Here is a 17299-nt window from a genome sequence, read left to right on the forward strand (position 1 = left end):
ATGAATAAATAAATAAAAATAATTAAAAAAAATAATCTAAATTTCCACATAGAAAAAAACTAGGAAAAAATCAAATAAATACAAAGCAAGCAGAAGAAAATACTACAGAGAATAGCAAAAATCAATGAAATTAAAAACAGAGAAAAATATGAAGAGAATGAATAAACATATACGTTGGTTCTTTTAATAGGTCAATACTATTAATAAATTTTTATAAGACAAAGTGGTAAAGACACAAGAATGAAAAAAAATCTATGCAGAGATTAAAAGCACAATAAAGGAATACTACAAATAACTCTCATATAAATTCAACAGTTTAGATAAAATGGAAATAATCAGTTCCTCATAAACTAAAACTGTCCTAGGATAAAACAGGTAGTGTGAATAACCCTATAAACCTTTTTTTAGACTGAAGATTTATATTTAAAAAAAACCCTAAAAAAAAATCTCCAGGTAAGGATGGTATTAATGGTGAATCCTACCAAACACCTAAAGAAGAGAGAATATTTTACTTAGAATCTTCTATTACATAGAAGAGGGCACACTTCCTAACTCATTTTATGAGGCCAATATTAACTTGATACCCAAATCAAACAAAGACTGCAAACACACACACATACACACACTTCTTAAGTCAACATTTCTCAGAAACATAAACAAAAATTCTCAACAATATATTAGCAAATTAATCCAGCAATATATAAGAAGAGTAATAAATCACAAGCAAGTAAAGTCTAAACTAGGAATATAATACTGCTTCCATGCTTGAAAATTAATGTAATATGCCATCTTAAGAGTCTAAAGAAGAAAATCAACATGATCATATTAAACAATAAAGAGTCATAACGTGACCGTGGATTAGAAGACTCAATATAATAAAGATTTCAATTCTTAAAAAATGAATATATAGATTTAAGGCAACTCCATAGAAGTCGATTCTATGCAGGGTGATTTATAGATCTAGATACAAAGAAAGCAAAACAAATAAAAATTACAAGTTAACGCTCCAACAAGGTCACAATAAAAACAAAGATAATCTATGACAACAATAACATAAAAGGGGAAAGGATAAAATCTGCAGTAGCAAAGGAGGATGGAGTGCAAAAGCTCTCATAAGAAAAAGTATTCTTGCTGACTCCAACCCAAGAAGATCTAGAGCAGGGGTCTCAAACTCACGGCCCGCGGGCCGCATGTGACCCGCAGACTAATCCACGAAGTTCAAATATATTTTGGATAAAATTAAGTAAGCCTAGGGGATTAGTCTGCGGGCCGCACAAAATTGTTCGGTGGGCAGCATGCGGCCCGCAAGTTTGAGACCCCTGATCTAGAGCCAACACAACTGTAGTAGGTGGCAGACAGCACCAACCATAGACTCAGCTAGCTACACAAGCAGTACGCCCAAAGGAGGAGTCCAGCAGGCATCAGACACTGTGTAGAATAAATATGCCCAGCAGCACAGACATTCAACAGTGTGTAATACACATGATCAAGGTTGACCCATAAAGCCAGCCAGCCGGAAGGGATAACCATACCCATGAAAGGACCAACTGCATTCAATACTCACATACAACAAGAAGGAAAACAGTAGTACCCTCAAGAAGCATTCCTAGAACAAGAAAAACAGGTGGCCTGGAAGTCTGTACCACTAAGCCCCTCTTCCTAATAAAGACACCACAAAACTTTCAAAGTCAGAGAGTGCTACCTGATACACAGACAAAATGGGCAGAGAAATGCAAACCAAATGAATCAACAAGAGAAATCCCCAGAAAAAAGAACTTAATGAAATGGAAGTAACCAAACTACAAGATGCAGAGTTTTTAGGCCTGACCAGGTGATGGCGCAGTGGATAGAGCATCAGACTGGGATGCGGAGGACCCAGGTTTGAGACCCCAAGGTCACCAGCTTGAGAGCGGGCTCAACTGGTTTGAGCAAAGCTCACCAGCTTGGACCCAAGGTCACCGGCTTGAGCAAGGGGTTACTCAGTCTGCTGAAGGCCCGCGGTCAAGACACATATGAGAAAGCAATCAACGAACTACTAAGGTGTTGCAACGAAAAACTAATGATTGCTGCTTCTCATCTCTCTCCGTTTCTGTCTGTCTGTCCCTGTCTATCCCTCCCTCTGACTCTCTGTCTCTGTATAAAAAATAAAAAAAAGATTTTTAGGATGCTCAAAGATCTTAGAGCAATAATGGATTAACATAATGAGCACCTAAATAAAGAGATAGCAAGAATCAAAAAGGACATTCAAATAATAAAAAAAACTAGTCAGAAATGTCAAATACAGTATCAGAAATGAAGACTGAACTAGAAGAAATCAAAAGCAGGCTGAAAGAAGCAGAGGATCGAATCAGTGATTTAGAGGACAAGATAAACGAAAGCACAGAAGCAGAGCAGCAAAAAGAAAAGAGGCTCAAAAAGACTGAGAAAACTCTAAGAGACCTCTGTGATAACATGAAGAGAAACAACATCCACATTATAGGGGTTTCTGAAGGAGAAAAGAACAAACAAGGGATAGAGAACTTGTTTGAAGAAATCAGAGCTCAGTTTCCCTAAGTTAATGAAGGAAAAAGTTACACACATTCAAGAAGCACAGAGAATCCCATTAAGAGGAACCGAAGGAGGCCTACACCAAGACACATCATAATTAAAATGCCAAAGTTAAGAGTCAAAGAAAGAATACTAAAAGCTGTAAGAGAAAAAGCAGTTAATTACCTACAGAGGAGCCACATAAGGATGACATCCAACTTCTCAACAGAAAAGCTCTAGGCCAGAAGAGATTGGCAAGAAATATTCAAAGTAATGCAACAAAAGAACCCACTTCCAAGACTTCTTTATCCAGTAAGGCTATCATTTAAAATTGAAGGAGAAATAAAAACCTTCCCAGACAAAAAACAAACAAACAAAAAACCTCAAGGAATTCATTACAACCAAACCAGTACTAATAGAAATGTTAAGGGGCCTGTTGTAAAAAGAACAAAGGAAAAAAAAATTGAGGAAACGAGGTTGTAGGTTTAAAGAATAAAATGTCAATGAATAAGTATATATCAATAACCTTAAATATAAATGGATTAAATGCTCCAATCAAAAAATATAGGGTGCCCTGGCCGGTTGGCTCAGCAGTAGAGCATCATCCTGGCATGTGGATGTCCTGGATTCGATTCCCGGCCAGGGCACACAGGAGAAGCATACATTGGCTTCTCCACTGTTCCCCCTCTCCTTTCTTTCTGTCTCTTTCCCCTCCCGCAGCCAAGACTCCAGTGGAACAAGTTGGACAGGGCACTGAGGACGGCTCCATGGCTCTGCCTCAGGTGCCAGAATGGCTCCAATTGCAGCGGAGCAATGCCCCAGAGGGGCCGAGCCTTGCCTCTTGGTGGGCATGCCGGGTGGATCCTGGTCAGGCCTATGTGGTAGTCTGTCTGTCTGCCTTTCCCCGCCGCCACCTCACCCTCATGTCTCACTTCAGAAAAATATAAAAAACAAACAAACAAACAAAAAACACAAACATAGGGTAACCCCTGGCTGGTTGGCTCAGTGGTAGAACATGGGCCTAGCATGTAGAAGTCCCGGGTTCTATTTCTTTTTTTTTTTTTTTTTTTTTTTTTTTCATTTTTCTGAAGCTGGAAACAGGGAGAGACAGTCAGTCAGACAGACTCCCGCATGCGCCCGACCAGGATCCACCCGGCACGCCCACCAGGGGGCGACGCTCTGCCCACCAGGGGGTGATGCTCTGCCCATCCTGGGCGTCGCCATGTTGCGACCAGAGCCACTCTAGCGCCTGGGGCAGAGGCCACAGAGCCATCCCCAGCGCCCGGGCCATCTTTGCTCCAATGGAGCCTTGGCTGCGGGAGGGGAAGAGAGAGACAGAGAGGAAGGCGCGGCAGAGGGGTGGAGAAGCAAATGGGCGCTTCTCCTGTGTGCCCTGGCCGGGAATCGAACCCGGGTCCTCCGCACGCTAGGCCGACGCTCTACCGCTGAGCCAACCGGCCAGGGCCCGGGTTCTATTTCTGACCAGTGCACACAGGAGAAGCTTCTCCACTATTCCCCTTCTCCCTTCTCTCTATCTCTCTCTTCCTCTCCTGCAGCCATGGCTCCACTGGAGCAAAGCTGGCCCGGGTGCTGAGGATGGTTCCATGGCCTCCGCCTTAGGTGCTAGAATGGCTCCGGTTAAAATGGAGCAACGCCCCAGGTGGGCAGAGCATCGCCTTCTCGTGGGCATTCTGGGTGGAACCTGGTCCAGCGCATGTGGGAGTCTGTCTCTGCCTCCCTGCTTTCACTTCAGAAAAACACACACACACAGAAAAAAAGGGTAGCTGCATGGATAAGAAAACAGGACCCATACATATGCTGTCTACAAGAGACCCACCTTAGAACAAAAGATACACATAGACTGAAAGTGAAGTGATGGAAAAAAGTATTTCATGCAATTGGAAATGACAAAAATCTGGGGTAGCAATACTTATTTCTGACAAAATAGGCTTTGAAATAAAGGCTATAGTAAGAAATAAGGAAGATCACTACATAATGATAAAGGGAGCAATCCAACAGAAAGATATAACTATTGTAAATATTTATGTACCTAATATAGAAGCATGTAAACATACAAAGCAGACTTTGATAGACATAAAGGGTAACATCAACAGCAATACTGTAATAGTAGGGGATTTTAATATCCATTAACATCAATGAATAGATCCTCCAGACAGAAAATTAACAAGAAACAGCGGCCTAAATGACACACTAGAGCAACTGGATTTAATTGAAATCTTCAGAACCTTTCACCCAAAGCATCAGAATATACCGTATTTCCCCACAAATAAGACACACTTAAAAAAAAATTGGGTCTCAATATTGGGTGTATCTTATACAGTGGTTGCAGATTTTTCAACCTGCATTTCCTGCTTTTTTGTGCTTGTTTTTACATTCATTGTTGAGGACAGTGATTTGTCATCAGACACTAATGGCAACAAGCTAATGGATGGGAGTTTTGACAGTGATGAGGAGTTGTATGAATTTTATGATGAATAAAACTTGAGTTCAATAACTTTATGTAATACATACATACTTTTTCAAATTAGGGCACCAAAATTAAGGTGTGTCTTATACATGGGATCGTTATATATGGGGAAATATGGTACATTCCTTTCAAGCGCTCATGGTACATTCTCTAAGATAGATCATATGTTAGGACATAAAACAAGGCTCAATAAATTTAAGAGGATTGAAATTATATCAGGAATCTTCTTTGATCACCATGGCATAAAACTAGAAATCAACACCATGGCATGAAACAAGAAATCAACTACAAGAGAAAAACTGAAAAACATTCAAACACTTGGAGGCTAAATACCATGTTATTAAATAATGAACAGGTTAACAATGAGATCAGGAAGAAATAAAAAATTCCCTTGAAACAAATGACAGTGAACATACAACAACTCCAAATTTGTGGGACATAGCAAAAGCAGTCCTGAGAGGGAAGTTCATAGCATTACAGTCATACCTTGAGAAGCAAGAAAAAACTCAAACAACTTAACCCTGTATCTAAACAAACTAGAAAAAGAACAACAAAAAAAGCCCACAGGAAATAGAAGGAAGGAAATAATAAATATCAAAGCCGAAATAAATGACATAGAGGCTAAAAAAAAAATACAAACAATCAATGAAACCAAGAGCTGGTTCTTTGAAAAGGTAAACAAGATTGATAACCCCTTAACCAGACTTATCAAGAAAAACAGAGAGAGGCCTCAAATAAATAAAATTAGAAATGAAAGTGGAGAAGTAACAACTGACACCGCAGAAATACAAAGGACTGTAAGAAAATACTATGAAGATCTATAGGTCAAAAAATTGGACAACCTAAGTGAGATGGATCAATTTGTAGAAATATACAATCTTCCAAACTCAATCTAGAAGCATCAAAAAAACTAAACAAACCAGTTACAACATATGAAATTGAAACATTAATCAAAATATTCCCAGCAAACAAAAGTCCTGGACCAGATTGCTTCACAGGCAAATTTTTATCAAATTTTCAAGAAGAACTAACAGCTATTCTTCTCAAGCTATTTCAAAATATTCAAGAGGAGGGAAGACTTCCAAGCTCCTTTTATAAGGCAAGTATTATCCTCATTCCAAAACCAGGTAAAGACACTACAAAGAAAGAAAAGTATAGGCCAAATTGGAAAAGAAGTAAAACCTGTCATTATTTGCTGATGACATGATACTGTACATAGAAAATCCTAAAGTCTAAATCAAAAACCTACTAGACCTGATAAATGAATTTGGCAAGGTGGCAGGACATAGAAATATTCAGAAATCAGTGGTATTTTTTTTACAGAGACAGAGAGGGTCAGAGAGAGGGATAGACAGGGACAGACAGACAGGAACGAAGAGAGATGAGAAGCATCAATCATCAGTTTTTCGTTGTGGCACTTCAGTTGTTCATTGATTGCTTCCTCATATGTACCTTGACCGTGGGGCTACAGCAGACCAAGTAACCCCTTGCTCAAGCCAGTGACCTTGGGTCCAAGCTGGTGAGCTTTGCTCAAACCAGATGAGCTCGCACTCAAGCTGGCAATCTCAGAGTTTCGAACCTGGGTCCTCCACATCCCAGTCTGATGCTCTATCCACTGCGCCACCGCCTGGTCAGGCATCAGTAGTATTTTTATACATCAACAATCAACTGTCAGAAAGGAAAAATAAGGAAACATGCCCCTTCACTATTGCAACAAAAAAATTAAGTACCCAGGAATAAATTTAACCAAGGAGGTAAAAGACTTGTACTCGGAAAATTATAAGACACTGAAAAAAAGAAATCAAGAAAGTTGCAAACAAGCAGATGCATATAACGTGTTCATGGCTAGGAGGAATAAACATCATTAAAATGTCTATGTTACCAAAAGCAATCTATAAATTCAATGCAATTCCTATTAAAATATCAATGGCATACTTCAAAGATATAGAACAAATATTCCAAATATTTATATGGAACCAAAAAAGAACATGGAATAGCTTCAGCAATCTTGAAAATGAATAATAAAGTAAGAAGTGTCACACTTCCTGATATCAAGTACACTACTAGGCCATAGTTATCAAAACAGCTTGGTACTGGCATAAGAACAGGTATATAGATCATTGAAACAGAACAGAGAACTCAGAAATAAATCCCCGCCTTTATGGTCACAACTGATATTTGACAAAGAAAGTAAGAGCATACAGTGGAGTAAACATAGCTTCTTTAATAAATGGTATTGGGAAAATTGGTCTGGCACATACAAAAAAATGAAACTAGATCATTAACTTACACCATTCATAAAAATAAACTCAAAATGGGTAAAAGACTTAAAGGTAAGTCACAAAACCATAAACATGTTGGCAGAAAACATAGGCAGTAAACTCTCTGATATCTCTCGTAGCAATATTTTTGCCAATACATCTCCAGGGGCAAGTGAAATAAAGGACAAAATAAACAAATGGGACTATATCAAACTAAAAAGCTTTTGCACAGCAAAAGACACCATTAACAAAACAAAAGACCACCCATATAATGGGAACATACTCCCCAATATATGTGATAAGAGGTTAATAACCAAAATTTATAAAGGACTTTTAAAACTTAACACCAGGAAGGTAAACAATCCTATTAAAAAGAGGGCAATCTTCAACAAATGGTGCTGGGAAAACTGGAAAGCCACATGCAAAAGAATGAAGCTGGACTACAGTTTGTCCCCCTGTACTAAAATTAACTCAAAATGGATCAAAGATCTAAACATAAGACCTGAAACAATAAAGTACATAGAAGAAGACATAGGTACCAAACTCATGGACCTGGGCTTTAAAGAGCATTTTATGAATTTGACTCCACAGGCAAGAGAAGTGAAAGCAAAAATTAATGAATGGGACTACATCAGACTAAGAAGTTTTGTTCAGCAAGAGAAATTGATAACAAGATAAACAGACAGCCAACTAATTGGGAAATGATATTTTTAAGCACCTGCTCAGATAAGGGCCTAATATCCAAAATATACAAAGAACTCATAAAACTCAACGACAAACAAACAAACAATCCAATAAAAAAATGGGAAGAGGATATGAACAGACACTTCTCCCAGGAAGAAATACAGATGGCCAACAGATATATGAAAAGATGCTCATCTTCTTTAGTTATTAGAGAAATGCAAATCAAAACTGCAATGAGATACCACCTCACACCTGTTAGATTAGCTATTATTAACAAGACAGGTAATAGCAAATGTTGGAGAGGTTGTGGAGAAAAAGGAACCCTCATCCACTGTTGGTGGGAATGTAAAGTAGTACAACCATTATGGAAGAAAGTATGGTGGTTCCTCAAAAAACTGAAAATAGAACTACCTTATGACCCAGCAATCCCTCTACTGGGTATATACCCCAAAAACTCAGAAACATTGACTTGTAAAGACACATGCAGCCCCATGTTCATTGCAGCATTGTTCACAGTGGCCAGGACATGGAAACAACCAAAAAGCCCATCAATAGATGACTGGATAAAGAAGATGTGGCACATATACACCATGGAATACTACTCAGCCATAAGAAATGATGACATCGGATCATTTATAGCAAAATGGTGGGACCTTGACAACATTATACGGAGTGAAATAAGTAAATCAGAAAAAACCAGGAACTGCATTTTTCCATACATAGATGGGACATAAAAGTGAAACCAAGAGACATTGATAAGAGTATGGTGGTTACGGGGGGGAGGGAGGAGAGGGAGAGGGAAGGGGGAGGGGGAGGGGCACAGAGAGAACTAGATAGAGGGTGACAGGTCAATCTGACTTTGGGTGATGGGTATGCAACATAATTGAACTTTAAGATAACCTGGACATGTTGTCTTTGAATATATGTATCTTGATTTACTGATGTCACCCCATTAAAAATAAATAAAAGAAAAAAAAAAAGGAAAAAAAAAAAAAAAAAAGAGGGCAAAAGAGCCTGACCCAGTGGTGGCCAAGCAGACAGAATGTTGAACAGGTATGCGAAGGACCCAGGTACGCAACCTCAAGGTTGCCAGCATGAGTGTGGGCTCATCTGGTTTGAGCAAAGCTCACCAGCTTGAGCCCAGGGTCACTGGCTTGAGCAAGGTGCCACTCGGTCTTGCTGTATCCCCCCCAGTCAAGGCACTTTTGAGAAAGCAATCAATGGACAACTAAGTGTTTAAAACACTCAATAAAATGGGTATAGAAGGAAAGTACCTCAACATAATAAGGTCCATATGACAAACCATCAGCTAATATATGAAATGGTGTAAAACTGAAGGCCTTCCCTCTAAAATCAGGAACAAGACAAGGTTTCCCACTCTCTCCACTCTTATTCAACATAGTTCTGGAAGTCTTAGGTAGAGCAACCAGGCAAGAGAAAGAAATAAAACACATCTATATCAGGGGAAAAAAAGAAAAGGTATCACTTTTTGCTGATGACATAATCCTGGATAGAAGAAACCCCAAAGACTCCACCAAAAAACATTTAGAAACAATAAACTAATACAGTAAAGTCGCAGGATACAAAATCAGTATACACAAGGCTACTGCTTTCCTATATAATGACGATAAAACTTTGGAAAATAAACTCAAGACATAACCTTTCAGAACTGCAACAACAACAAAAAAATGCCTATGAATAAACTTAACAAAGCATGTATAGGTCCTATATACTAAAAACTACAAACTATTATTGAAATTGAAAAAGACACAAATGAAAAAATATTCCATGTTCATGGATTGAAAGAATCAACACAGTTAAACTAACCATATAGCCCAAAGCAATACACAAATTTAATTCAAATCCCATTGAAATATTAATGCCATTTTTTAAAGAAATAGAAAAAAATCACCAGCTTTGTATGGAATCATAAAAAATCCTCAGGAAATGTAATCCTGAAGAAAAAAAAAAAAATGAAGCCAAATGTATTACAATACCTGACTTCAAATTATACTACAGAGCCACGATAATCAAAACAGCATGGTACTGGCAGAAAAATAAGCACACAGACCAACAAAACAGAGTTGAGACCCAGAAATAAAGCCACATATATATATGAACAAAGCATCTTTGACAAAGGAGCCAAAAACACACAATGGAGAAAAGAAAGCCTCTTCAATAAATGGTGCTGGGAAAACTGAAAAGCCACACACAAAAGAATGAAGATTGACTACAGTTTGTCCCTTTCCACAAAAATTAATTCAAAATGGATCAAACATCTAAGTACAAGATCTGAAACAATAAATCATATAGAAGAGAGTATAGGTACTAAACTCATGGACCTTGGCTGTAGAGAACGATTTATAAATTTGATCCAAAGTCAGGGAAGTAAAGGTAAAAATAAATGAGTGTGACTGTATCAAACTAAAAAGCTTCTGCACAGCAAAAGAAAACAACAACCAAATAAAAAGGCAGCCAACCAAATGGGAGATGTCATTTGCAAACAATATCTCCAACAAGGGGTTAATATCCAAAGTATATCAAGAACTCACAAAGCTCAGCAACACACAATCCAATTAAAAAATGGGGAGAGGCCCTGGCCGGTTGGCTCAGTGGTAGAGCGTAGGCCTGGTGTGCGGAAGTCCCGGGTTTGATTCCCGTCCAGGGCACACAGGAGAGGCGCCCATCTGTTTCTCCACCCCTCCCCCTCTCCTTCCTCTCTGTCTCTCTCTTCCCCTCCCACAGCCGAGGCTCCATTGAAGCAAAAGATGGCCAGGGCGCTGGGGATGGCTCCATGGCCTCTGCCTCAGGCACTAGAGTGGCTCTGGTCGCAACAGAGCGATGCCCTGGATGGGCAGAGCGTCGCCCCCTGGAGGGCATGCTGGGTGGATCTCGGTCAGGCACATGCGGGAGTCTGTCTGACTGCCTCTCTGTTTCCAGCTTCAGAAAAATACAAAAAATAAAAATAAAAAAATAAAAATAAAAATAAAAAATGGGGAGAGGACCTGAACAAACACTACCCCCAAAAAGACATACAAATGGCCATCAGATATATGAAAAGGTGCTCATCTTCACTAGCTATACAATAAATGCAAATCAAAACTATAATGAGATACCACTTCACACCAGTCAGATTGGCTATTCTCAACAAGACAGGTAAAACAAGTGTTGGATATGAGAAATGGTTACTAAGGAGCCGCAGCGAAGAACTGATGCTTCTCATCTCTCCCTTCCCCGTCTGTCTGTCCCTATCTCTGTCTCTCTCTCTTTGTCTGCCACTCTTGCTTAAAAAAAAACAACAACAAAAAAGTGTTGGAGAGGATGTGGAGAAGAAAAATGAACCTTCATTCACTGCTGGTGGGAACGCAAACTAGTACAACTATTATGGAAGAAAGTATGCTGGTTCCTCAAAAAAGAAAGAATACAACTACCATATGACCCAGCAATCCCTCCACTGGGTATCTACACCCAGAACTAAAAAACATTGGTAAGTTAAGACACATGCACCCCCATGTTCATCACAGCATTATTCACAGTGGCCAAGACATAGAAACAACCAAAGTGTCCCTCGATAGAGGACTGGATAAAGTAGATGTGGTGCATATATACAATGGATACTACTTAGCCATAAGAAATGATGACATAGTGCCGTTTACAACATGGATAGACCTTGAGAACATTCTACTTTGTGAAATAAGTAAATCAGAAAAAGCTAAGAACTAGATGATTTCACAGAGGTGGGATATAAAACCGAGACTCTTGAACATAGATAAAAGTGAAGTGGTTACCAGGGGGAGGGGATGTGAGGGAAGGGTGTTAGGAGGGAGAAAAAAGAAACAGATATATGGTGATGGAAAATTATTTAACTTTGGGTGATGAGTATACAACATAATCACCAGTTCAAAGCTACAGAAACATCTACCTGCAATTTATGTACTCATTGATCAATGTCACTAAATAAATATTTTCATGATTGAGCTCTTCGATTAAATAAAAGAAAATTCTAAGATTTAGCACAAACAAGTAAGTCTATATGAATGCAATTTGATAATCATACAGTAAAGAATTATTTCAAGTAACTTTTAAATACAATATTCTATGGTCCTCAGTGATCTATATTCTAATAATAAGAACTACAAAGAAATCTTAAACTTCCTGTGGTAATTGGAGCAAGAATTTTCAGAAGGCCAAAGTATCCCAATAACATTAGTACAACCTAAATCAAGTCAATAAAAAGACATACAATGTTAAAATCGGCAAATTATTTGAAACTGCACCTTTCTTTGAACCAAGCACTTTATAAACATCTCATCTAATTGTCCAATTTACTTTATTTACCAATTATTACTGTCATTTCATTTTCCAGGAGAAAACTGAGCCAAACAGAAGTACCTTCCCAAAACCACACAGCAAACAGCAGAACAAGAATCTGGACGTGTACTGTATGAAAGTCCAGAGCTTGTGCTCTGAACCACTAACTGCTGTGAAGGAACAGACGAGAGCTAAGAGAGGAGCTGGCCACCGCAATGGGCTGCAGGGAAAGAAGAAAAGAGAAGCTCTTCTCCTCCGAAGGCAAGACAAACATCATTTGTATCCTAGCCCTTATTCTCCTGTCCCTTAAAGCTCTGCACCCAAACTTCACCAGCAGTTCCAGCTCTAAGTTTGCCCCTAGACTGTTTTCCTGGCCTGTTGACAACTGTACTGGGTCTATAGTGTCCTCCCCAACCCCAAATTCATGTCCACCCAGAACCTCAGAATGTGACTTTGTTTGAAAAGAGGGTCTTTGCAGATGATTCAACTTAAGGTGAGTTCATGTTGGATATGGTGGATCCTAATCCAATGACTGTTGTCATTAGAAAGAAAAAACACACAAGCACACACAAATGCCTTGTGCAAATAGTAAATAAAGGCAGAGATTGAACTGATATGTCTATAAGCCAAGACACCACAGGTTGCCAGGGGCCACCAGAAGCTAGGAGAGACGCATGAAACAGATGCTCCCTCACAGCCTCCAGGAGGAACCAACCTCGCTGAGACCCTGATTCTGGACTTCTAGCCTTTGGAACTGTGAGAGAATGTAATTCTGTTGTCTGAAGCCACTCATCTGTGGTACTCTGTTATGGCAGCCCTAGGACACCAATACACTGACTATCGGGGGCTTCGTCCCACTGACCTCCAAGCAGTTCTCCATCCAAGTGGGCGTCTCAAGAACAAGTGCCTCCATTAGACTTTGGAGGGATTGCAGAGTCTCATCCAACAGAACCTGAGGGGAAAAGAGAATTGCAGAGGTATCAGCCACAACGCCCCTTTCTAAACTCTGCTCAGCACTCTGGCTCTCTCTCCCAGGACGCCTTCCTGGAGAAAGGCTGCTCCAAAGGTTTCTCCCTACCTTCCAAGCGCTGCCTGCCCGCCATTCACTTGAACAGATTCCTGTGTTGTTTTCACCAGAGCACAAAGGTCCACCTGCTGTGCACTTTGTCCTGGTGGGCTGGGAGTTCCCCCGACAACATGGCTGCCCCGCCCCCTCCACCCTCACTCCCTCACTGGAGCCCACCAGGGACTCTGCCATGGGGAGCAGCCATGACTGAGGGCTGGCCAGGCAATCTGCAGGGCACCTGAGTCACAAAAGCTAGGACAGTGGGCTTCTCTCTCTCACCCTTGACTGAACTCAGTGGCCTTGCCCACAACTGTATAAAGAAAGTCGGTGATCTGCCAAGGTGGGCTTCTAAATTAGAGGTAGGGGTCTGCTGGGAGAAACAAAGCAACATTCGTGACAGACCTGGACCACTAAAACTGAAAAGCAGGGGGAAAGAAAAAGAAAGGCCACCCTCCCGGAGTAAAGGACTCAAAGGAATCTACCTCAGTATAAAGCTGTTCTCACTCAGCACCTGGAATTCCCAGCTGGTCCTAAATACACGAAAATCCTGTCAAAATCCCCTCCTCACCCTAACCGGATTTACACTGAGGAAGGCCTCATGAGGCTACAACCAAAGAATACCTACCTCAGCCCCTTCTCTGTGCATCAGTCCCTCCTTTGTAACATAAATAAATATGAAATGAAAAAAAGGATCACCAGACATCTGATGAAAAAAAGGCCCAAAATACACAGACCAACTGACAACTGACCTTAAAGAAAACCAAGCTAATGCAGTGTGTACTGTAGAAACCTTGATTTTTAAAATTCTAATTAGTACCCTCAAAAGAATTTAAGAGACTATGGCATCAATAAAATAAGAACCACCAGTCAAAATAAAGGAGCAATCACAGAACATGAGAGAATTTTTAGATTTTAAATATATGAATATAAATTAAAAATGATTCCCTCTTTCTTCTCTCAAGGAAACACTGCAGGCCCTAGAAGAAACGGACCCAGCCCTGGCTGGGTAGCTCTGTTGGTTGAGTGTTGTCCTGAAACCCCAAGGTTGTGAGTTCAGACCTGTCAGGGCACATACAGGAATCAACCAATGAATGAATGGATGGATAGGTAGAACAAAAAGTTGATGTTTCTCTCTAAAATATCAACAAATAAAAAAATAGACAAAGACACAGATCTCTTGCTCCTGGGGATCCCTGGTTTTATTTACCTACAACCCTTTAGTAAAATCACATTTGAATTTTCTAGTCCGGTTACAATGGCAGAGCAGTCATAAAGGGAAGGATCACGTACCTACATTTGGGCCAAAGTGTTAAAGTGGTAGCTGTCACAGTAAATAGGAGGACGAGGAAGTAGGTGTCAGGAGTAGAGTTCAGACTGCATTACCTAGCAACCCCTTCTTCAGAGGGCTTCCCTCCAAAGACTTTTTTATTAAAAAATGCAGAAGAGGCCCTGGCTGGTTGGCTCAGTGGTGGAGCGTTGGCCTGGCGTGCGGGAGTTCCCGGGTTTGATTCCGGCCAGGGCACACGGAAGAAGCGCCCATCTGCTTCTCCACCCCTCCCCCTCTCCTTCCTCTCTGTCTCTCTCTTCCCCTCCCGCGGTGAGGCTGCACTGGAGCAAGGATAGCCCGGGCGCTGGGGATGGCTCCTTGGCCTCTGCCCCAGGCGCTAGAGTGGCTCTGGTCGCGGCAGAGCGACGCCCCAGAGGGGCAGAGCATCGCCCCCTGGTGGGCAGAGCGTCACCGCCTGGTGGGCAGAGCTTCGCCCCCTGGTGCGGTCGGGCGCATGCAGGAGTCTGTCTGACTGTCTCTCCCCGTTTCCAGCTTCAGAAAAATACAAAAAATAAAAAAAATTAAAAAAATTAAAAATAAAATAAAAATAAAAATAAAAAATGCAGAAGAATTTCACATAAAACTGCCAACCCTTTACTTCTCATCCTCTGAAAAAGTGAACAGAACCAGAGAAACAATCACGCAAGAGATACTTACCACATTGGCCTGGGCCTCCTCAGGACTACTTGCTTCCTTTTGCAAAACTTCTGTAGCTGGCAGGCAGAGCACACTCTCCAAGCATGTTTGGAGTATCTCTTCTCTTTCTTCTATCCCTAAGAGTGGCCTGAGCATCCTAAGAAACAAGAAGGAGAAGAAGTGTAACCAGACAGTGGTGGCCAAGATGACAGCTGAGAAAGGTACAGAAAGAGATGGTGGAGACAGAGGAAGAGGTGGGAGCAAGAAAGAGGAAGTTATCCAAAGAAAGGGTAATAAAACAGGAGAGGGAGGGAATAATAAGAAAAGGCAAAAGAGCCAGGAAGATGAAAAGAAAGAAAATAAGGGAAGGAGGGACGTGTGACTATTACAGAAAAGGGTACTGGAATGTGGGATGATTTCTTAGTGTTTTGTTCCCCAGAGGTTTGAGAAAATGGGGGAACAGTGATGGCAATGGAAGTGCCCAGTTAGGGGAGCCCTGAAAACAGAGGAAGGCTGGGGCAGAAGTGACAAGAGACAGGCCCTGCCAGGTGCGTCCAAAATGCCATCTAAGAAAATCTTGGCAAAAAGAAGTCTCGGATATTGTCCAGTAAATTTCTACTACTCCCTTATGCTAGAAGCAGAAGCAGAAAATAGAAGGTGGGACCGACCAGGGGATAAAGAGCTGAAATAGAACCAGGGCAGCAGAGGCAGAGTGGGTGGCATGTTGTTACCTGAAGTTACTGATGATGGTCATTGCCTTCTGTCTAATGGGGCTGGAGATGGACGTCAATGGCTCCTCCCTGATTAGCTCCTGTCACACGTACACACAGAGGATGGTGAACATATTCTTCTTGCCTGCCTCTACCTACTCCCACTCCAGGTTTCATTCATGAGAAGGTGAAATGTAGAATGACTAGGGACTCCAAAAGACTCTGAGGACATCACCTCTCTCCTACTCCCAACCACACCTTCCCCACAGGACTCATTTCTGCTTTGAGGATGGGAAAGGGGGCACTAATAGAAAAAGCAACACCAGAAGATCTGGACTTCTACCTTCAGGCCTAGCCTAGGAGTGTTACCAATGGTTCCCACAGGACCCACCCTCCCTATCCATGCACTCCCTCCTCCATCCCCCTGAGAGGTACTCACCACCATACAAGCTAAAATCCAGAGTTTGTGGGGGAACTCCAATTGAAAGGCCATGTGCTGCTGGCTGCTCACGGTGTCTGTCAGTATGGTCAGGGCATTCAGGTAATCCAGCTTCACATTCTCATCCTGAATGAACAGTGTACTCAGAGACCTCCACGGTGGGAACGGGCCCACAGCCAGGACGCACTACCTACCCGAGGTCTGGGGGATGAGGAGCCAAACCCCCTGTCGGCTTCCTTAGGCTGACGCTCTGCACCCTTGCTCTCAGGGCAACCCAGAGCAGCCCTGCAGGGGACAGGTCCACCCTTTTCACCAACCCGCTTCCAGAGACCCCCTTGTATAACTCTTGAATTAGGATAGCTTTAGCTTCCTTGTCTCTCAAGGTATTGTCTTTCCCTGGAATGAGTTCCACAGAAGGGTGTCTAGTTGGACATGAAAAGGGCTTCTCTCCGACCCTGGGCACCCTGCTCTGGACAAATAGAAAAGGCAAGAGAATAGGATGGGGCTCCCTCGACCTCCCCTGAACGCTCCTTCCTATGCACATTAGGTAATTAAGGTGTTGCTTGTCCCTTCATCAAGCGGCAGCGAACAGCCCAAAAGCATGGCACCCCGCAAGCCAGCAGAAGGAGACACTTCAACAGACCTAAAATTACGGTGGTCTCCTCCTCGGGCTAGTTAGAGTCTCAGAGTACAGGATTAAGAGAAAGTATTGAAATGAGGAGAAGTCACTGTACTAATCCCACCCACTGACTCCCACCAGGGTCCTCATTGTTTTCTTGGAGGGAGCAAGAGATGGTAGGGATGGGCTGTTGAAGAAGTAGAGGAAGCAGGAAGTACCTTTTTCACAACAC

At 41.5% G+C, this 17299-nt stretch overlaps 2 protein-coding genes across 2 annotated transcripts in view; both read right to left on the bottom strand.

Annotated features, from left to right (window-relative positions):
- The window catches only part of LOC136395733 (maestro heat-like repeat-containing protein family member 7), a 49337-nt gene extending 32767 nt beyond the window's left edge, over window positions 1-16570 (bottom strand). Inside the window, exons 1-4 of the mRNA XM_066370987.1 lie at window positions 16449-16570; window positions 16031-16110; window positions 15321-15456; window positions 13133-13222 (exon numbers count right to left, since the gene is read on the bottom strand). Of these exons, the coding sequence (XP_066227084.1) occupies window positions 13133-13222; window positions 15321-15456; window positions 16031-16110; window positions 16449-16502 (360 nt within the window). The 5' untranslated portion in view covers window positions 16503-16570. The remainder of the gene's footprint in view (window positions 1-13132; window positions 13223-15320; window positions 15457-16030; window positions 16111-16448) is intronic.
- The window catches only part of LOC136395739 (calcium/calmodulin-dependent protein kinase kinase 2-like), a 1028348-nt gene that overhangs the window by 446439 nt on the left and 564610 nt on the right, over window positions 1-17299 (bottom strand).

The sequence above is a fragment of the Saccopteryx leptura genome, chromosome 2 (genome assembly GCF_036850995.1).
Source record: "Saccopteryx leptura isolate mSacLep1 chromosome 2, mSacLep1_pri_phased_curated, whole genome shotgun sequence".
Lineage (NCBI taxonomy): Eukaryota > Metazoa > Chordata > Mammalia > Chiroptera > Emballonuridae > Saccopteryx > Saccopteryx leptura.